General features: G+C 59.9%; 1 protein-coding gene and 1 non-coding gene across 6 annotated transcripts; one reads left to right on the forward strand and one right to left on the reverse strand.

The window, feature by feature from the left end:
• Positions 1-8751: 8751 nt before the first annotated feature.
• On the reverse strand, positions 8752-8858 carry LOC129403804 (U6 spliceosomal RNA). Its single transcript, XR_008629465.1, has one exon. It is a non-coding gene; the product is annotated as a U6 spliceosomal RNA (small nuclear RNA).
• Positions 8859-13064: 4206 nt separating this feature from the next.
• On the forward strand, positions 13065-21324 carry PPP1R1B (protein phosphatase 1 regulatory inhibitor subunit 1B). 5 transcript variants are annotated; one of them, XM_055133408.1, is made up of 7 exons: positions 13127-13631; positions 15073-15133; positions 15389-15411; positions 15786-15861; positions 18028-18228; positions 20317-20436; positions 20521-21324. In XM_055133408.1, exons 1-7 carry the CDS (start codon positions 13551-13553, stop codon positions 20568-20570), a joined length of 612 nt encoding a protein of 203 aa, XP_054989383.1. In that variant the 5' UTR covers positions 13127-13550; the 3' UTR covers positions 20571-21324. The 5 variants fall into 5 exon arrangements, with proteins under 5 accessions (XP_054989387.1, XP_054989383.1, XP_054989384.1 ...); XM_055133409.1 differs by lacking the exon at positions 13127-13631 and adding an exon at positions 14180-14252; XM_055133410.1 differs by lacking the exon at positions 13127-13631 and adding an exon at positions 14315-14383.
• Positions 21325-21798: the final 474 nt, after the last annotated feature.

Consider the following 21798-nt stretch of genomic DNA (forward strand, 5'->3'; position numbering starts at 1 on the left):
AGCCAGGTGTGGCCCGAAACAAACAAATGAACACCAGCCCTAGTGGGGTGGTGACCTTGACTGGACTGCGGAAGCCTCTGCTTGCTCACCTGTAAAATGGGTGGATGCCTCCTTCCCTCCCTCTGCACTGGTGGGCACTGTGGCTAAGACCTGATTGATATGGGTGAGGGGGCGCTGGAGGAGGTGGGAGTGGGGGAGCCCAGGGCAAGACTGGCACCTGAAATCCTCCAGGGGGTGCACTGCCAACTTCCACACAACCGGGGCATTTCCTGGGCTCCTCCCCTGGATCTCAGAGCCCAGGGTCTGGGAAGGCCCGATACTGGGCAGTGTCAGAAAGGTGTGTGGGGGTGGCGGCAGCAAAGGGGAGCCAGAGAGATGCTCAGGGACCCCAGGCAGGCTCACAGAGGGAGAAGCCAAGACAGGAAGGAGCTCAGACAAAACCTACCAGAAATCTCACGTCTCAGCTCTGGGACGTCCTTGAGAGACACATGAGCCCTTCGCAGCCGTGCTGGAGGGACACGGGCAGGAAAGGCGTCTCCTGGGCGGAGAAGGAAGCCTCAGCACAGCGCGGGCAAAGCGAGCTGTCTGCAGCCACAGGAGTGCCAGGGCTGGGTCTAGAAACAGGAACTCTGACTCCTGCTCTGGCCCTCGGGTCCCGGGGGCCTCAGAGATCTCTGTCCTTGTCATGGTCACTAGAGATAAGGGGGTAACGACCAGCCCGGCGCAGGGCGAGCTGGCCTGGCCAGCACCTGTTCGTGTCTGGGCTTTAAGTGGTCACTAGAAGCCTGTGAGAGGTGGGCAGAGCCCAAACTGGAGCCAGGCCCTGTCTGGACTTCACGCCCTTATTCTTTATTTTATTTTATTTTTTTGCTTTTTGTGTCACACCCGGCGATGCACAGGGGTCACTCCTGGCTCATGCACTCAGGAATCACCCCTGGCCGTGCTCAGGGGACCATATGGGATGCTGGGATTCGAACCCGGGTCGGCCTCGTGCAAGGCAAACGCCCTACCCACTGTGCTATCGCTCCAGCCCCTCACGCTCTTATTCTTTAAAAAAAATTTTTTTGTGTGTGTGTGGTTTTGGTGGAGCGATAGCACAGTGGGTAGGGAGTTTGCCTCGCACACAGCCGATCTGGGTTCAATTCCTCCGTCCCTCTCGGAGATCCCGACAAGCTACCAAGAGTATCCTGTCCACACAGCAGAGCCTGGCAAGCTACCCATGGCATATTCGATATGTCAAAAACAGTAACAAAAAGTCTCACAATGGAGATGTTACTGGTGCCCACTCAAGCAAATTGATGAGCAATGGGATGACAGTGACAGTGGTTTGGGGAACCACACCCAGCTGTACTCAGGACATACACCTGGCTCTGCACTCAGATGTCACTCCTGGTGGGGCTCGGGGGATCCTCTGTGGTGCCAGGGATTAAGCCCAGGCCAGAGGGGCTGGGGAGACAGTATAGCAGGTAGCCCACACACAAGAAACTTGCCCTCACTTGCCTTGCACACAGCTAACTCAGGTTCAATCCCCGGCATCCTATATGGCTCCCCAAGCACCACTAGGAGTCATCCCTGAGCGCAGAGCCAGGAATAAGACCTGAGCATCTCTGGGTGTGGCCCAAAACCAGCGACCCAGATTGGCTGTGTGCAGGACAGGCACTAGCTGCCGTACTCCCAGCCATGCACGATGATAGCCCGTGTCCCTTTGCTTCATGAGATGAGCTCTTGCCCCTCATCTCCACACTAGGGCCAGCAGTAGGGAAAGACAGGGGGGTGGGACCAGAGCAATAGACAGAGCTAAAGGGACTGGCCTTGTACGCGGCCAACCCCCATTTCAATCTTGAGCACTGCCTGGTCCCCAAGCATGGCTGAGGAAGCTCCCGAGCACTGCCAGATGTTGCCCAACACCCCTCGCCCTCCCCCACACACAAGAAAGAAAATTATTAAGGGACTGGAGAGATAATAGAATGGGCAGGGTGCTTCCCTTTCATGTGGTCAAATTGGGTTCAGTCCCTGGCACCCCATATGGTTCCCCGAGCACCACCAGGAGTGACCCTGAGCGCAGAGCGAGGAGTAAGCCCTGCCACTGTTGGTATGGCTCCAAACCAATATATATATAAATATATATTTATATATGTATATATGTATATATAAATACATATTATTTATATATATATAAACAAAAAGCGGGTACCCTGGGCAGGACCTGGGCTGGGGTGCCCTTTGCCGTGTCCACGCTGAGGGCCTCCTTGGGTTCTGACATGGTGGGGGGCTCCCGCTCTCCACACAGGAGCAGTCACCACCCTGAGACATGGAACGCAGGCTGGAGAGCAGGGCGCCGTGCCTGCTATCCTGAGGGACAATCTCAGGGCACCAAATGGGATAGCTGAGCATCTCGGTGAAGTGACCTGCACCATGCCCCAAACCTCAGCTGTAAAGGTATTTATTTATTTATTTATTTATTTATTTATTTATTTATTTATTTAAGTTTGTGGCCCACACCCAGCAATGCTCAGAGGTTACTCCTGGCTCTGCGCCCAGGAATCACTCCTGGCTGTCCTGGTGGTGCTTGGGGGACCAAGCTGGGGTTTCAGCCCCGTGCAAGACAAATACCCTACTCCTGTGCTATTGCCTGGCACCTCAAAACAAAGATTTCCAGCTCTTTCCTCAGCTTCTTTAGAAAAAATGTCTTCCTGGTCCTGGAGGCTCAGTGAAGTGCTTCCTCCACCAGGAAGTTCTCCTTGATGCCACCTAAGAAAATGCCCCTTCCTTCTCCCATCCTCCCATCCTTGGCACTTAAGACCAAGGAAGAACCAGCTGAGTCCCCAGCGTGCCTCCTGCCTCACTGTTCCCATCTTCTGCCCATAAAGTGGGAAGAAGGGCACCCCAGACTCTGGGGGGGATCAGAAGACAAGTCCTCCTCCCCGCGCTCCCCACTTCTCGACCACCTCCCCTGCCCGCGCCTGGCACGAGACCGCGCGCGCCCCGCCCGACCTCCCGCCCCGCCTGGCACCCCCCCACCGCACGTGCCCACGCCCCCCCCCACCCCCCGGTGGGGAGGGAATAGGCGCCGGGTCCGGGGCGGCCTCTTTCTGGGGCCCGTCTGGGAGCGCCGGCACCTGGGAGACAGGGGGTGCTCGGCGGGGGCGGGGGCGGCGGGCAGCGGCGCGGAGGGGACGCTGCCCCTTTAAGGTGCCAGCGCCGCGTGGCGGGGAGACAGCTTGTGCCAACCCCATTCCGCCCGCTCCGCTCGCGACGAGGAACACAATGCATGACAATCAGGCGCGCGCTTGGAGCCGCGCCACGGGCGGGCGGGGCGGGGGCGCGGGTCGCGACCCCCGACGGGGCGTCCGGCCGCTGCCCCCCCCCCCCGCCGGGGTTCCCGGGCGCCCCGCGGCGGCGGCCCCCGCTGCCCCGCGCCCCCGCCCCGCCCCCGCCCGCCTCCCCGCCCTCCCCGCCTCGCACTCCCTGCAAAGTTCATTCCCACTAACTCTTTTCCAGGCCACTTCCCCCTCACATCTGACAATCCGGGGCCCCTCATTCTCCCAGTAATCACTCCACTGCGCTAATTGCACATGCAAATATGCAAATGCGTATTAATTAATTACTATACTAATTAGTTCTGTGGTATTTGCGAGTAATAAATCATTGGATGGGAGCGAGGAAGCTGGAGACCTGGCCCATTTTCATTCTGCATAAAATTTTAATGGTCTCTCTGGCTGATCCGGGACGGCAGCGCGCGCAGCGGCTCTTAAAGGGCCAGTGGCGGCGGCGAGGGGCAGGGGCGCGGAGCGCGGGGCCACCCAGGAAGCGCTCCGGGGGGCGGACTGGGAGTCGTCGCCCCGTGCTCCGCCGCGGCTCTCTCCCGCCGGGAAATGAGTCCTCCACTTTCCCTCTGGGGCGAAGTGCCCTCCTGGGTGGCTGGGAGAGAAATCTCGCTGGATTTCTTTAAGAAAGGAAAGAGGGCTGGGAGCCGGGGGAGGCCAGGGCCTTCGGGGTTCCGGGAAGGCAGGATCCGAGGTGTGTGGTTCTCCAGCACGGCCGGGGAAACTGAGGCAGCCCACGCCTGTCGGGAGTGGAAGCTGCCAGCCTGTCGTGAGAACCGGTACCCCAGGCCTTTCTGGTGGGGGGCACCAGAGCTGGGGGTGCCTCCAGCTTTCCCTTTCCACATGATCAGATCACGGCCCCGCCCCGTGGGCACCAGCTGGCACCTGGCAGAGTCGTCCTGGGCTTGAGTGGGCCCGCGGGACCCCGCTTTATTTCCAGGAGGTAGCGAGGTCTTGGGCACTGCGTGGTGCTGGCTGCTTTGTGGGACCATGGCAGGGGGAGAGAGGGACAGTGAGCCCCTGGGGCCCAGGGGGAGGATGGGGCAGGCCGCAGAGACTGACCTGGCCCCTGAGCTCCACAGCCCCCTCTGCAGGCTGCTGCTCCCACAAACTCTGGCCACGGTGCTCCTGAGGGGGCAGCGCCTAGCGGGCAGTGTCTCCGAAGGGGCCAATTATAATAAAACTATTAATTCAGGGGGACATTGGTGCAGCTGGAGAGCTCCGGGAAGTGCTTCAGTTCTGCCCCCTTTCTGGAGGGAAGGAGGGCCTGGAGGAAGGGGAGGTGACTGGGGGGGGGGGCACTGGGCTGGGCGGTGGGAGCAAGGCGGGGAAGCCAGCCCCCCACCCTCCTCAGAGGATCCCGCCTGATTCCTACGCATCCTGCAGCTCTGCTACATCACCCAGTTCTCACACCTGCTGACTCGGACCTCCTGGAGTCTCCTGGGTTCCCCGGTCTCCCCCGTGGAACCGAGAGGACAGCTGAGCCGCTCTGTGGCAGGGCCGGGCTCTGAGGCCAGCAGGTTCTGACGTTTCCCCACCCTCAGGGGCCAGGTCCCTGCTGAGAGGAAAGGAAGCGCAGGGCTGTGCTTCCATCAGACACACTGGACACCACCTGCCTGGAGTCCCGGGGAAGCTCAGGAGCTGGAGGGGGGCAAGATCATCCCTCAGCCCCGAGTGGTGGACCAGGGAAGGGCACAGTGGGCAGGAGAGGTGGCCAGAGCTGGAGGGAGAGCAGAGGCCTGGGAGAGCAGACAGTGCGTACACAGGAGTCAGAGCAAATGCAGGAACTTTACTCTCCTCCTCTTCCTTCTTATTCTTTGGGGCTCACTCAACAGTGCTCAGGGCTTATTCCTGGTTCTGTGCTCATGGATCACTCCTGGTGAACTTCAGCGACCATTATGGGGTGCTAGGGATTAAACTGGCCTCAGTTGCGTGCCACGCAAATGCCCTGCCCGCTGTTCTCTCTCCAGCCCCAGGTGCTTTCTTCATTTTTGTGTATTTGGGGGCGGGGCACACCTGCGACGGTGGTCAGCAGGGCCCGGCCGATGGAGCCCGTGTCCCCCACGTGTGTCATCGTACGGAGCTATCTCTCCGGCCTCAGTGCCGCCAGCATGTCTACCTGACCCCCATCTCCCCTAGAAACCCCAAGGTTTTCTGCTAAAGGAACCCATGTCTGCTCCATTGCATAGGGGTGAGGACATGGGTGAAGGGTCACTCTGGGAGCAGTGTGTTGGATTTTACATCTTTCGTGACCCCTGTTTTATCAGGGGCCTCAGAGGAAGGAGAGAAATTCAGGTCCTGCCCAAGGTCACCCAGACAGGAAAGGGGGTACTGGACCTGAACAACTTTTGTTTGGGGATTCTACCCAGCTAGTGCTCAGAGATCACTCCTGGTGGACTTGGGGGACCCTATGGGGTGCCAGGGATCAAACCTACCAGCAAACGCCTGACCTGCTGTACTATCGCTCCAGCCCTGAGCATCTGACTACCCTGCTTTCCTGCTGAATGCCTGTGACTTACAGGGGTCTGGTCACATGGGCCCCTGACCTGTGGGGTCAGAGGTCACAGTCCCTAGGGGCCCTTCACCTCCAGTGCCTTGGAAACTTGCAAATGCAGGAGAGTCTATAGGTGGGTCCTTCTGGTCCTCATATTGTGCCTATCACATGCAAGCACAGGTGGGCAGAAGGAATGTTCTGGAACCCCTCTCTCGTTATCTGGGTATGTGGGCATCTCCCCAGAGCAGGCGGCCATTTCAGCATTCCTTGCCCCTGGCAGCCCCCCTCCCCCCACACCCGTGACAGATCAGCTGGAGGTCTGGGAGCCAGTTAGCATCTGTCAGGGGGACCACCCTGATTCTGGGAACTGAGGCGCCAGAGTGCCCAGAGGTGAGCTGGGCTCTGCTACCTGCCAGTGGCTCTGCGAGCCTCCCCAGGGAGCCTGGACACCCTCACGTGCTCAGCACCAGGGACATCCGCCATGCTATGACCACACCTGCCTGTCCCCAGTGGCGTGTGGCTGGCTCTTCAGGGAGGGTCTTCGGCTGCCACCCTCTGGAAAATAAACCTGAGCCTCACCTCGCCACTCTGCTGCCCAGCACAGAAACGGGGTTCATCAGGGTCTCCCCTCCGCATCTGCACCTGCCCTGCTCCTGGGAGGACTGGGGCAAGTTGGTGGCGTTGGGGGAAGGCGGCAGGAGGGGCAGGCTGGCGGCTCTGAGCTTCTCCGTGCAGCCCCCGGGGCCGGGTGCATGGGCAGGAGGAGGGGGCAGAGCAGCTGCTGGCGATTTATTAAGCAGTCACGGAAAAATTGGTTTATAAATTAACAGCTGTTTTAACTTTAGGGCCTCTTCTTCAGGGAACGGAAGCAGCCGACTGGACCGGGATTGGAGTGTGTGTGAGGCTGGTGGAGGGGGTGGGAGGCGGCGGGCTCCGGCAGCTGGCGTTCTTCGGGGGCAGCCTCAGCTGGCACCTCGGGGGGCACCAGGCAGTGGCCAGAGCAGGGGGTCTCCAGGTGCCCGGGGCTGAGGCTGCCCCTGCTGTGGGCTGCTGTCTCGCTGGTTGCTCTCAACAACGTTCCACGTGGGGGCGCTAGAGGGCACCGAAATCTTTGGCTCGTATCTGCCACCAGAGGGCAGCCTAGGCACGTTGATTTCTGCTTCCTCCTCCCTGGCGCTCCAAACCCTGCTCCACCAACACGCTCAGGCTCCCGTCCAAAGCCCGGCAAGAGAGAAATGCATCTAGGGCAGGCAAGCGCGCTTCACGCATCCTTCCTGAATACAGGAAGGTAGTAGTAAAAAGACAGAGCTCCGGAGTCCAGCTGTTTGAATTCAGGCTCTGGGCTCTGAGGTTGCGGAACCTCAGAACCTCATTTGCCTCATCTGTAAAATGGAAGTATATGGGAAAAAAAATAAAGGAAATCCTTTCTTTTCTTTTTCAATTTTGTTTTTAGGGTCACGGCCAGCGATGCTCAAGGCTTACTCCTGGCTCTGTGCCCAGGGATCACTCCTGGCAGGCTTCAGGGGACCATATGGGATGCCATGGGATGCCAGAAATCAAACTCAGGTCAGCTGCATGCAAGGTAAGCACCTTCCCCGCTGTACTATTTCTTTAGCCCCATAAAGAAAATCATTCTTGTGAATGGCCTGGCCCCAGAGACCAAAACAGAGTGAACGGGCCATCCCTGTTGCCCACTGTCGATTTCTCTGACTAATGTGTTCATCGGGTCATTCGTTCTCAATGCGGACTGTCCACAGTATATCATTCTTGCTATATTCTGGTGTCACTCTCAGGCAGCTGGGAGGAAGGACAGGCCTCATGGCCATGAGCTGAGTTCCAGGGCTCTTCGTGGGACTGGAGGGAATGGTTCAAAGTGATCACACTGGGGTGATATAAATATTCCCTACCTAGCTGTCTTATGGTCTATACAAAAACGCATGAAGGATATATTTGGTAAATTATATAGAGCCTCTGACTCAATAAGTTGAGTTTGTTTGTTTTGGGGTCATACCTGGCGATGCTCATGGGTTACTCCTATATCTGCACTCAGGAATTACTCTTGGCAGTGCTCGAAGGACCATAAGAGATGCCAGGGATAGAACCTGGGTTGGTCGCGTGCAAAGCAAACATGCTACCTGCTGTCCTATTGCTCAGACCTTAAGTACGTTTGTTTATTATTTTTTTACCACTTTTTGCATTTTGGGGGGTTATACCTGTCAATGCTCAGGGGTAACTCCTGGCTCTGCACTCAGGAATTACTCCTGGTGGAGCTCAGGGGATCATATGGGATGCCAGGGATTGAACCCAGGTCGGCCGAGTGCAAGGCAAGCATCCTACCTGCTGTACTATCACTCCAGCCCTGTTTTTTTTTTCTTCTTCTTCTTCTTTTTTTAACTGGGCAGATTATACCCTTGGCTGTGCTCAAGGCTTAGTCCTGACTCTGTGCTCAGAGATCACTTCTGGAGGTGCTCAGGGGATCATGTAGTGCTGGGGAATAGAGTTGGGGTTGGTCGCACATAAGGTGAGTGCCTTAGCCCTTGTATTAGCCCCTGTATCAGCCTCTGTATCTCTCTGGCCCTAAAGTTGAGCATTTTAGGGGCCAGAGAGATAGTAAAGGAGTTATGACACTTGGATTTCATGTTACTGACTGTAGTTCAAACCCCAGCACTCATATGGTCCCTGGAGCACTGCCAGGAGTGATCCCTGAGCAACGAAGCAGAAATAAACTGATCATGCTGGGTGTGGCCCCAAAACTTTTTAAAAAGATGGGTTGGAGTGATAGTATAATGAGTAGGGCACTTGCCTTGCACAGGCTGACCTGGGTTTGGTCCTGAGCATTCCGTATTGTCTCCTGAGCACTGCCAGGAGTGTCTCCTGAGCATCACCTGGTATGACCAAAAGGCAAAAGGATAATGAAAAATAAACTTTTTTTAAAATATGGAACGCTTCACGAATTTGCGTGTCATCCTTGCGCAGGGGCCATGCTAATCTTCTCTGTATCGTTCCAATTTTAGTATATGTGCTGCCGAAGTGAACACTAAATAAACTTTTTTTAGAAGAAGTAATGTTAATTTAAAAAAATTTAAGCAGGGCAGGAACAATAGTGCAACAGGTAGGACATTTGCTTTGCAAGAGGCCATCCCAGGTTCGATCCCCAGCATCCTGTATGGTCCCCCAAGCACCACCAGGAGTAATTCCTGAGTACAGAGCCAGGGGTAAGCCCTGAACATCGCTGGGTGTGACCCCAAAAGCCAAACATAAATTAAATAATTTAAAAATCCCCACTCAGCACAAATTTATTGAATGGACAAAGGGCTGGAGGCTAGATAAATGAACAATGTGTAAATGAACATCTCAGGTGGCTGCCCCTTGTGCTGGGGCCACTGCTACGCTGAGGGAGTCCCTCCCCTCTGCTCTGGGCATTTACCCCTTTCTCTGGAGGTGAGCCTTAGAATTCTTTCCAACACCGACCACCCTCCACCCCCTTATCATCTCTCTCATTCCTCCACGTAGCAGCTGCAGGGAGCACAGGAGCACTGCCCCGGTGTGCCCAGCTAGCGTTCCCGGTTCTTCTAAGGTTGCTTCCCAGGCTGCCAGGGGCCTCCTTTCCAGCTGCCACAAGCCAGCCCAGCCAGCTCTGTTCAGCTCAGTGGTGCCAAGGTCACGGGTGTGAAGCCCAATTACAGACCCACCGTGCCAGCCACACAGCCATCCAAATCCTGGTAGACTCCGCCACCTGCTGGCCACTTAAAAACCTGCATCCCCTAAGCTCCGGGAACCGGTACCTTTGTGACAAATCCACCCGGTCGCCCCCACTCCTGGGGAGGGGCTGGGGTGCGGCTTCCTGTATCTTCTTGAATCCCTACAGCCGCCCTACAAAGTGGGATTTGAAACACCAGGAAACTGAGGCACAGAGGAACAAAGCCACCTGGTACATTGTATAGATCCCGGGTGTCTGACTTCGCTCCAGTTTCGGTTCCATTCCTAGGACTGTGTCTTGCATGGGGGAGGGAGGGAATATTCGAGATCACATACTCTCCCTGTTTTCGAGAAAGAGGGCAGAGTCTCACATCACGCATCCCAGATCACCTTGTGGAGGGCCCACGTGGAGTCTCTGCCTACCCCAGGCACGGTGGCTGGCACCGGGCAGTGCCAGGAGAAGCACTAAGTAAGCCTCAACTCACAACCGTGAGCTCAGCCCTGGATGGCGTCAGCAGACACCCCGTGACAAACTTCCGTCCAAGCAGAGTCCCAAAGTTCAAACACAGTTAAGTCAAACAAGGTCTTGGATTTGTTCCTTGGACCCAACTGACTGTACTTCTAACTCAAGAATAATAACCGAGAAGTGACATATTATTTTTACATCTCATTTGCATATTATTAATTTAAGGTACAGTAAATGGAGGTCACTCCGGTCCCTTGTTCCTCAGCCTCTCTGAGTGTGCCTGCTTGGGGCTGCCTCCCCAGCCCCTGCTGGGTTCTGTCCTCCCTGGCGGTCCCCCCCACCCCTCTCCCCTGCCCACACCTCCCCCAGCTCCCAGAAATCTGTTCCCTTCCTCCTCTGTCACCCACGCAGCCCCCACCACCTGGCCGCCCACCTGAAAAACTTTTCCCCAAGTTCTCGAGAAGTCGCGTAGGATCCAGGAGAGAAAAAATCAAAGTAATAAAACCTCATTTAATTCCTAACGGAGGGCAGAGCTGCGAGCTGCAATTATCTTAATGTTGAGCTATTTTTACTCTCTCCATCTCTGTCGCCTGCCTCTCTCGGTGGTGAGGCTTCCTCTTTCCCCCTTGTCTCTCCTTCTCTCTCTGTTCACTTTTCCTCCCTCCCCACCTCCTGTCTGTCCTCCCTCCCCACTGCTCCTTCCTGTCCCCGTGCCCTGTGCCCGTGCCCTGAGCTTCTTTCAACCACCCTTGCCCGCCAGGCTTGGCCCTGGGGTCAGATGGCCCACCCCAAGCTGTGGGTGCCTGGGCCGAGGCTGGGAAAGAAGGCAGAGGCCTGGTCCCCCCAAACATGCCGCCTTGTGGGCCTCTCTTCACAGGGGTTGTGTCCCTTCCCGAAGCCCCTGGGCTAAGCCAGGGGAACGTGTCCAGGGTCAGGACTGCCCGAGGCCTGATCCTTTGTGGCACAGCCTCCGTAAACATGAGCCCTGGAGCCAGCCCAGGCCCTCTGCTCTGAGGGGCTCTGAGACAGGGCTGCTGAAACTGCCTTCCTGTCCCTGCGTTCTGTCACCTGCCCAGCTAACCTCTGCCTCTTCCTCCCAGGGCCCTCCCACTCCTTGACCCTTCACCCTGACTTTGACCCCGAGGTCACTCAGGTCTGAGCTAGGCCTTTCCCAAGCTCTGAGCTCTCAGCACCTCCTTATTCTCCTTCCTGAGACGTGACCCCATGGCTTCTGCCACTCCCCACCACACCCCCAGCTGGAAGAAGTGTCCGGGCCAAGCCAGGGGCTGCCAGGGATGCCCACACCCTTGCGCCAATAACTCTTGGCTTGGCTCTCCTTGCCAATAAGCTGAGAAGTCAACAAGCACAGCGGGGTTTGGGCCAGGCTGGGGGGCGGGAAGTGGGGCCCGAAGCCCAGACTTCCAATCAGGACCTCAGCCTCCTGCTGCCCTCGGCCTCCCCCCTGTGTGGCCACTGAGTCTGGGCCACACCAGCAGCCCCTGACCCCATTTCTACAAGATGCCTTAGGGCCTCTCCTCCCTCCTGGCTCTGCCCAGCTGGGAGTGGAAAAGTTGCTGGGGGAGGAGGAAGGGGTGGTCCAGGCTGTTCCAGGACTGAAAGTGACCGGGGAAGGAGCACCAAGAAAAACAGTCCAGCAGACACACCCCTGTACTCCCCAGGTGGGTGGACCTGCGCCCGCAGGCAGGCAGAGATGGGCTGGGCAGGACAGAGCCACAGAGACCCTCCAACCCCCAAGAGTCCAGTCACCCAGACACACACACATGCGCACTCAGATACACACAGACACATACACTCCTGCATATTTCACCATGTACCACACTTTCAGACATATGCACATACACAGATACACTTTTACATACATGCAAGGCACATACACATGCACACGCACAAATAGGTATATACCTCTAAGTACACAAAAGCACACATGTACACACATGCATACTCAGACAGGTATACATATATATGTAAACATGTGCACAACAGACAGGTACTCATCTGTATATACATATGTGCACACACGCTCATGCAGACACACACATGCATGCACACATGCACATATGCAGATCGGTACACACCTGTCCATATATGCATACACACGCGCACATCTGCACACAGACACATGCATATACCCACACATGTACACACTTATGCAGACAAGTACACACCTGCATATTTGTACAGACACATGCACAGATATACACATACTCATGCACACACGCAATACATATTTGTATTCACACACATATGTCCCTGCCTGTTTATACCACATATGTACACATGTACACCCATAATGCACAAGCTCAACACACGTACATATATACACATACGCACACTACACACATATGCACATGCATACGCACATATGCATATGCACATATGCACACACCCCCACGCTCACAGGCCTCTCCGCAGACACAGAGGCTCACACTTCAGGCTGAGGCACGCACCTCTCCCCCAGCTCTGTTCCTGGAGGCACCAGCTCACACGTGATGGCACGTGCAAGGGAGCCCCCCCACAGCCCAGCTCGGTCCCGAGGGCTGGCTGCGGGCACGTGAATCCAGGGCACCTCCTAGCAGGGACGGCGTACCCTCCCTCCTGCACGTGCGTGCAGGAGTGTCCCCAGTCCCAACCTCCAGCCCCCTCTCCCTCTGGCTGACCTGGGGTAAGTGCCCCCGCTCGCCTGCCACATCCTCCCGCGCACCCGCGCTGTCCTCCCACCCCTGCCACTCAGCCCCTGCCCGCTGACACTCACACCGCGCCGACCCGACCCCCGCTCCCGGTCGTCGCGCTCGCGCCTCCCGCCGCGGTGACTGACACGTGTCCTCCCACGCCCGCCGCGCTCACACCCGCTTTCTAGGACACCCCCATTCACGGCGTGACAGGCTGCTACTCGCACCCCGACCTCCCGGCCCGAAGGGGTTAAAGCCAGGTCTCCCCGCGGCCCCGATCTACCTCGCGCCCCCGCCCCCCGCCTCCCCGCTGGACTCCATCAATAATGCAGCTTCGAGTTCTGGGGAGACGGCAGGGGGCCCCCAGCCCGCTCCCCGCGCCCCGACCCGCTCCGCACCCTCCTCCGGGCCCCGGGGAGCGCGCGGTTCTAGCCGCTCATTGGCCACTCCCCGCTAAGCCCTCCCACCGAGCACCCGGGCGCCAGTCCCAGGCCGAGGGGACGGGCTGGGGACCCCGAAGCTGGGGCCAGGGGTGCGACCGGGCGCGGCGGAGAAGGCAGAGCGAGCGGAGAGGGCGAGGGTGGCCGGGTGGAGAGACGCCCGGGGCGCAGAGCCAGCGCGGGGTTCGCGGGCGCCGGAGCGGTTCGGAGCGGCGCGGGGTCCCCGAGCCGGGGTGCGGCCCGCCGGGACCCCTCCCTGCGCCCCGTGCTCGCCCGCTCGCCCGCGCGGTATTTTTATCCGAGCGCCACCGGCTCCCCGCCGCCCCCCACGCCGCCGCCGCCTCCTCGCGCGCTCAGCCCACCGGCCGCGCCGCACCCGGAGCCGCGCGGGGGAGCTGAGCCCGCACCGCCGCCTGGGACCCCGAGCCGCGCGCCATGGACCCCAAGGACCGCAAGAAGATCCAGTTCTCCGTGCCCGCGCCCCCCAGCCAGCTGGACCCGCGGCAGGTGGAGATGGTAAGGAGGGAGCCCCGCCCCACCCACGGCAGCGCCCGCAACCCTCTCCAGCGCCCCGGGCGCACCGAGCTGGGAGGCGGGGGACGGGCCAGCCCGGGACACGACCCGGCGGGGGCACGGGCAAGTTGGCTGGAGGCGACAGGAACTTTTTCCCGGGGCGACGTCCTGATCCTCGGGAGGGGCTCGCGGGCGGCGTGGGGGCGGCCGGGAACGGGGTTTCCTGTGAACCCCGCACAGTCTCTCGGGGCCCCGGCGCTCTGGTGGGCGGCCCGGGGAGGAGGAGCCAGCGACACCGACCCTTGGAGCCGCGAACCCCTCCCGTCCCACCGGGAGCCTGGGCGGGGGTCGCGGGCGGCCAGTTCCCACCGCCTTCCCTTCAGTGTCAGGCCGGCCCGAGTCGGCGCTGGGAGCCGGGGGCGGGGGACCGGGTGGGGGGCGGACAGGCAGCCCGGAGGCAGCCCCCGTCTCACCCGAGCGCTCCCGAGCGCCTTCCTGGGGGGCTGGGAGTCTCGGTGCGGGGCGGGATGGGGAGGAGCGCTGCGGGCTCCGCCCCCCGCACCTCCCGGCGCTCACTTGTTGCTGGGAGCGATGAGGCGGCTGGAGCCCGACAAAGCGGAGAAAGTGAGGCCGGGCGGTTCTGGGCACTTGCCCGACCTGGAGCGCGGGCCCGGGGCCCGGCCGCCGCCGTCGGGGCCGGAGCGCACAGCCAGGCGCTTGGCGGGGGAGCGGGCGGCGTCGCCAGAGTTCACCTGGTTCTCGCATTTCCCTGGAGCTCCGAGGGGACCTAATTAGCCGAGGCTTGGTCTGATTGCCAGTCTTGGGGGGCAGTTACGGGAGAGCTCGGTCTCCCCGCCGCACTCCCCACGCTGGCGCCTGGACCAAGACCGGCGACTTCCCTATATATATATATTTTTTTTTGGGGGGGGGAGTGGTGAAGCTCCAAGACGGATTCCTCCTCGGACCCAGCCGCCCAGATCCTAGGGGCTCAGGCCCACCCTAAGATGGGGATGCAGTGCCTGCTCAGGACCGGACCCGGGTTCCTGCCGCCCTAGAGCTGGTTCATAGGGGGCATCGCTTATAGCCTGCCGGGCTCCTGGGTCGAGGCTGCCACCTTCGGAAGAGGAGAGAAGGGCCTGGGCGTGGGAGATGCTGCTCTGGAGCCCGGAGGGAAGGGCGCGAGGGGTTGGCTCAGAGGGGTTTCCTTCTCCTCCCTGTGCCTTCCCATGCTGTGCTACCTTTCACTCGTTGCTGAGCCTCTCTGAGTCGGGGCTTTACACCTGGTTAGCCGAGGGGTTTGGGAAAGCTACAGAGTCGTTCTCAGCTGGGAGTCTCTGATTCAAAGGTTCCCAGCACCCTATGTTCCCTGCTGCGTGTGTGTGTGGGGGGGGGGTGCGGAATGCCTCCTCCCATCTCCCTCACCCTTCTCTCTCCCTCTCCTTAGATCCGGCGCAGGAGGCCCACTCCTGCCATGCTGTTCCGGCTCTCGGAGCACTCCTCCCCAGGTAGGTGGGCCCCTTCCCGCACCCCCACCCTGACCCACAATTTATGGTGGGGGGCTCCTGCCCCAGCCTCCTGAGCAGGAGCTGGAGAGAGGGGGAGCGGAGGGAGGTCTGGGAGCCGGATCCTCCATGGCTGGCTGCCTCGGTCTGCCCAGTGCTGGGAAGGACAAACGCTGGAGCCCCAGCAGGGTGTGGGGTACCCCAGTGCCGGGCCCCCATAACTGAGTTCTCTCTCCTCCCCACCCCCGCCCCTGGCAGAGGAGGAGTCCTCCCCCAACCAGGTGAGTGTGGGGCCGCGGAGGGAGGGAGGGGAAGGAGGGAGGGCAGGCGGTACCCTCTGGGACCGGTGGCTGGGAGACACAGGATGCCCCCCAGGAAGCCACATTAGCATATCAATCAGCACCTCCCCGAGGCTGGGGCTGCACCAGCCCCCCAGTAGGGCCCCTGCTCCGGTCTTTCATCTGCACAGATTCCGTGGAGCTTCCGGATCCCAGGACTTGGGGGTCCTTCTGAGACTGGGGGCGGCTCCGGGGGTGGGCGGGGGGTGCTGGGCCATCAGCAGAAGCTCAGAAGCTCGCTGCTGGGGAGGGCTGCAGAGAGTGGGTACAGGACCTTTCTAACCCAGGCCTTCCCCCCCCCCCCCCCCCCCCGGCAGAGAACAGGGGCTGAGGGGCACCACGTCAAGTCCAAGAGAGCGAATCCCTGTGGGTACACGCCGCCCTCGCTGAAAGGTACGGCCCCCCATTCTCCCTCCCCGGCCCCCCACTCTCCCTCCCTGCCGCCTTGTTTTTAAACCGGAGAAAGGTGACTGCTGGCGGGGTCTCCAGTCAGGCAGTGGGGTGAAGGGACAGAGCTGTCTGCCTTCGCGGTGGCGAGTAGACCCCCCACCTACCCACCCTGGGGACTCAGCTGGCCCCATGTGGTGGACCCAGTGTCCCCCCCCAACTCCCTCCCTACTCTGCTGACCTTCACGTGGAGGAGACCTCCCCCTTCTATAAGGAAGCTCCTTGGTCCCACTGACCCTTCCTGCTTATTCTGCGGAGAAGGGTGGGGTGGGGGGCTCCAGGGAGGGAGAGGGTGAAGACCTGGGTTGGCAGCAGCCAGAGTTGGAGGTCTCTTCCTAAGCCCCTGGAACCCTTTCATCCTGCCCACCTCCTACCTGAGGCTCCCCTGGGCTGGCGTGTGTGTGTGTGTGTGTGTGTGTGTGTGTGTGTGTGTGTGTGTGTGTGTGTTGAGGTGGGGGGGGCATTCTGCACTGCAAGGTGGGAGCAGAGAAGAGAGGCTGGTGAGGGGAGACACCTGCCAGGGGACAGGGACAGGGACCTGGAGGAACAGGACAGGAAACCCGGGGAACCCCAGGGGCTGAGCACAGACCAGGCACCACTGCCTCAGCTGCGGGCGCTCCTGACCACGCGGTGGGCTGTCCCCTGTCTTGCTCATGAGCCTGGAGTTGGTGGGGGAGAGGGGAAATACCGGATGTGTCCCCACCCACTGCCCCCAGGAGGCCCGACATGGGGTATATGGTGGTGGTGGGGGGGGGGACAGGAAAGGGGCCAGAGCAGGTGGGCCACTGGGAGGCTTTCACGCGTGCAGTGGGGGGCCTGGTGGGGGAGTTTAGAGCCCAAAGGATGAAGACGGGAAGAGACAGATGGAAAGGCGAGGGGGGGACCCCAGGAGCAAGGCACGAGGCGAGGCGAGGGAGGCGCGGGCACAGGCGCGCACCTATTGTTGTCTCCGCTGCTCACGAACAGGCGTCCCAGCTCCGCCCCCGGCCCGCCTCCGCCGCTCAAAGGCTCCCCTGTTCTACCTGGCACCCCGCGGGGTCGCAGCCCTTCCGTGCTGGGCAACACCCTGCGCAGGCTGGGGGCGGGGGCTGGGGGCCCCGAGGGGAGTCAACGCCCAGTCTTGGCTTGGGAGATGCCAAGGCCTCAGACTTGGCTCAAGGTGAGCGGGACCGAGTGTCCCCAAGGCCAGGGCAGGGCGGTTTATTGTGCCCTTATTGCCTGGGTAGCTTGCCCAGAGTCCGCAGGCCGGGCAGGGGCACACACAATTCACCCTCTGTGCCTGGCCCTGGGCTGGCAGGAGCCCGAGGCCGGCCTGGCGGACGGCCGCCAGGTTCAGCATGACCCGGCTCCCCACCTCTGCGGCTCCTGATGAAGGGGCCACAGCAGTGCTCCCCAGCTGTCCCTGGCTGACCGTGGGCAGCAGGCCAACGGCCCTCCACCTCGCCACTCGCCCCAAGCCCACCTGCCTTTCCCCTCACCCCCCAGCGGCTTCCCTCGCCCCCAGGGAAACCTCTGCAGCTGCCCACACTGTCCCTTCCCAGGGCCTCTCCCCTGGCCTGGCTGCCGGTAAGGGGTGGAGGGTGTTTGCTACTTTCTCGGTCACGCCCGAGGGAGCGGGCAGTGTGGGGATGTGGGTAAGATGGTGGGGTCCCCGCGCAGGCCACAGACCCTTCCCCTCTCAGCCTCGGGGAACCGGGGCAGCCGGTGTGAGCGGTGTCCGTGATGAGGAGGCCGCCGCCATCAGAAGCCCCGCCTGGCGAGGGGTCAGATCAGGGGCACCTGAGTCCCCCCAGGACTGCAGCTGGGCAGACAGTCCCCAGGACTTGCTGGTCCCCAGGTCACACAGCCCGAGAATGTTAAGCTTTAAGCCGCCGCTGTGCCTGCCCAGTCTTGCCCAGTCTGGCCCCCTGTAGTGCCTGACCTCGCTTGGTGCCAGCTCCTGGGGGCCGGTGTCTTTGGGCAGCTTAAAGGCTGAGCAGGCCCAAGGGGCTCCCTCCTGCTGCTTCTGCCCTGCTCTGTCCCTGGGGTTGGGGACAGGCTCCCCGCTGGGGACGGAGGTGGGGTTGGGCCTGCGGCTGGCCTTGACCCAGCCTTCCTGGGCCTCCCCGCCAGCCGTGCAGCGCATCGCCGAGTCCCACCTGCAGTCCATCAGCAATCTGGGAGAGCACCCGGGCCCGGGGGAGGAGGATGAACTGGGGGAGCTGCGGGAGCTGGGCTACCCCCGAGAGGATGATGAAGATGAGGAGGAGGACGACGAGGAGGACGAGGAGGAGGACAGCCAGGCTGAGGTCCTGAAGATCTGTCGGGCTCCCGGTAAGCGGTCCCTGGACCCCAAGCCACCTGGACCCCGAGTTCTGCGGGCCTTCCTGCCAAGTCTACCCTCCCGAACCCCCTCTTGGTCTGCCCCGAGCCCTCTGCCCCCGCCTCATCCCCCTCCCAGTGAGCTTCTCCCCCTCCCAGTCGGCTTCTCCCCATGCCCCAGTGGGCTTCTCCCTGTGACAACACAGCACCCGGCCGGACTGTCCTCTCTCTTGCATCCAAATTCACACTCAACCAACGTGGGCGTTGGCTGAATCTGAGGCTGGGGACCCTGCAGGTGCCAACTATGAGTGACTTGAGTACCCGAGGTGCTGGGACGGTACCCCGTGGATACCCCGTGGACACCATCTGGACTGTTGGGGCTCGAGAGAGCGCTCGGTGGGCTCCCTTTGCTCGAGAGAGCGCTCGGTGGGCTCCCTTTGCTCCCCTGCACCATCAGGAGCAAGGCTGGGAGTAGTACCTGAGTGCCTCTGGGTACGATCCTCAAAAACAGAACAAGATAACAGAAGTTTGGAGGGAGGGCGGAAAGCTCTACATGGATAGATGAAGGGTCTAGTGGAATTCCTTGTGTTTAAGAATTCAGGCAAGATGGAAAAAAGGCATTAAGAGCCAAGAAAGTCCTCCCTAGGGGCCGGAGCGATAGGACAGTCGGCAGGGCGTCTGCCTTGCTCGTGGCTGATGCGGGTTCAATCCCTGGCACCCTATCTGATCCCCGAAGTGAGCCAGGTATGATTTCTGAGCTCAGAGCCAGGAGTAAGCCTTGAGCATCGCAGGGTGTGGCCCCAAAACACAAACAAAAAAAGTAAAAAAAGAAAGAAAGAAAGAAAGAAAGAAAGAAAGAAAGAAAGAAAGAAAGAAAGAAAGAAAACCCCCCCCAGTTGTGGTGGAGGGATGTGCAAAGGGGTGCAGGCCTTGAGGGAGGGGTGAGACTATCCAAGGCAACCATCACTGTCATCACTGTCTTTTCTGGAGCCCAGGAGGAGAGGCTGACACAGACACCCTCCCCACCACCCACGCCTGGAGCCTCTTTCTCCCTTTGCTCTTCCCAGGCTGGAGGTAGAAGGGTGCCCTCTAGTGTCGAGATGGAAAACAGGATTCAAGCCCCACCTGGTTCCTTCATCCCAGCAGCCCGAGATAAGGGACAGGGTCCGGGAAAGGGTACCCAAGACTTACACTGAAGGCCTCAGAGCTAGAGGACCCAGATCTAAAAATTCCCACAAAACTTTTAGAGCCAGCCAAGACGCTAACCTTGGCTGGCTCCGGTTCTTCGTTTGTTTTTAGCGACACCCAATGACGCTTAGGGCTTATTCCTGGTTTTGCACTCAGGAATCACACCTGGAAGTGTTTGGGACAATGTATGGGGACCTGGGGATCAAACCTGGGTCAGTCTTGTGCAAGGCAAGTGCCCCACCCACTATGCTATCGTTCCAACCCCTTGTCTAGTTCTTGGACCCAGAGAAAAATGTCTTAGGCCTCCTATCTGCATCGCTCGCAGCAGGAGGCCAGCCCTGGGAACAAAAGCTTGAGCGGGAGACCTTGTGTCCACCCCCACTGAGCGTCCCAGAGCAAGTGGAGGGAGGAGGCGGGAGGAGATGGTTCTTTCTGGGCAAAGCAGCAGACCGAGGGGTCAAACAAAGCTCAGTAAGTGGAGAGTGTGGGGGACCCCCAGCCCGCCTGTAATCCTGGGGGCTGGAGCTGGGCAGGGCAGGATGTGGGGTATGGTCTTCTGGTTTGGTTTTGGGCCATACCTATACACTCAAAGCTTATTCGTGGCTCAGTGCTCAAGGATCATTCCTGGTGGTCTCAGGAGACCCTACCAGGTGCCGGGGATTGTATCGGCCACGTGCAAGGCAAGCGTCCTGCCCACTATACTGTCACCCCGGCCCTGAACTATGGTGTTGCTAAGGTAATCTCACCAGTCCCCTCTGGCCACCACTGCAGAGGTGTGTCGGGGCCCCCGGGAAGCGTGTCCTGGCCAAGTGTGTCCTCCTTCGGCTCTCAAAAGTTATGCCTCAGCTCATCACCAGGCCAGCCAGCAGCTCCCCAGAGCCTGTGTGCTCAGCCCTTCTTTTCCATCCCCAGCGGGGCAGAAGACAGCCTGTGGCCAAGGTCTGGAGGGGCCCTGGGAGCGCCCACCCCCTCTGGATGAGTCCCCAAGAGATGGAAGCTCTGAGGACCAAGTGGGGGACCAGGCTCTGCGTGGTGAGACTGAGGAGTGGGACATGGGGCGCCTGGGTGACAGCCGGGGGAGGGGTCTGCTCCTGAGTCCCTCTCCTTGCTTTGCAGAACCTGGTGAAGTGTCGCAGCCCCCTGCCCACCCTGAGCCGGGCACCTAGGCACCCCGCCATGCCTCTCCCAGAAGGAAGCAGCGGGTGCATCGCTGTTCCCCAGAAACCCTCTCGTCTCCACACCCCGTTTCTGTGCCCTGCCCCTCCCTTGCTAGGGCTGCGGCTTCTGAGTTCTAGAAGAGTAAGGCTGGTCTGTGTTTGCTTGTTTGCCCTCACCTTTGGCTGAGGCCCAGACTTCCTGGGCACCTGCTGCCTGACGCCCACCCCTGCCAGTCGCTTATGCCCCATTCACCCGGTGGGAGGCGGAAGGTGAGAACTTGCACTGGAAAAGTCAAGTCAATCCTTTAGAATTTTCTTTCCCAGACCCTCCTCTCCCCTGGACACAGGAAACCCACAGGGCAGGACCCTAAGACCTGGGGAAAAGGGGGTACTGAGAATCTGTAGGGGTGTCCTTAGGGCCTTCAGTCCCTCTGCTAAGAGGGTGTTCAGGTCACCTTGCATAGCTTCTCATTGGACCCGGATTCAGGCGTCCTTCTGCACTGCCCCAACGTTCTCCAAGTCTCCCTCCCCCTCCGGCTCCCCGCCCGGTGCCTGGCAGAGGGACTGGCAGAGGCTGCTTTGTTGCGTTTTGTTTGTGCTTTGATGCCAGGAATGCCGCCTAGTACACATCCTTTGGGGTGGGGGGCCCGAGTGGGGGGGAGCCAGGTTCTCCTTGTCTTCCAGCTGCTCTGCCCCCTCCCCTCTTCCCCAACTCCAAGCCTGAATTGCTTCCCTGCTGTAATAAATCTTTGTAAATAATGGTGCTGAGACTCCTCTTTCAAAAAAGGGTTCAGGATGTGGAAGTTGGGAACTCTTCAAGTGCATGGTGGTCTCAAGGCCAGGACCACCTGGTCTTCATTTTCCTAAAGACAGGTTGGGGGTAGGGGGCCCCCACGTCTACAGAAGGTCCAGACAGGTGCTAAATAAAGGGAGGCTCTGTGTGTGTGTGTGTGTGTGTGTGTGTGTGTGTGTGTGTGTGTGTGTGTGTGTGTGTGTGTGTGTGTTTGGGGGTTGGAGGAGGGTGCTGAAACTCTTGAATTGTGTGGCCTGAGCCACAGAACAGCAGGTAGGGAGCTTGACTTGCACACAGTACTCAGATTCCAGGCACCACATCTGGTCATCCAAGCCCTGCCTGGTGCGGTCCCTGTGCACAGAGCTAGGAGTCAGATCTAAGCATCATTGGGTGTGACCCCAAAAGAAAACAGACTAATCATGGATTCCTCCCAAAGACCTGACC

Source organism: Sorex araneus, chromosome 3 (genome assembly GCF_027595985.1).
Source record: "Sorex araneus isolate mSorAra2 chromosome 3, mSorAra2.pri, whole genome shotgun sequence".
NCBI classification, from domain to species: Eukaryota; Metazoa; Chordata; class Mammalia; order Eulipotyphla; family Soricidae; genus Sorex; species Sorex araneus.

Coding starts and splice junctions, on each gene's coding strand:
- PPP1R1B (XM_055133408.1), top strand. CDS start 13,551: ATGGACCCCAAGGACCGCAAGAAGATCCAGTTCTCCGTGCCCGCGCCC. Junction 15,412..15,785: donor AGGAGTCCTCCCCCAACCAG/GTGAGTGTGGGG, acceptor CCCCCCCGGCAG/AGAACAGGGGCTGAGGGGCA. Junction 15,862..18,027: donor CACGCCGCCCTCGCTGAAAG/GTACGGCCCCCC, acceptor CCTCCCCGCCAG/CCGTGCAGCGCATCGCCGAG.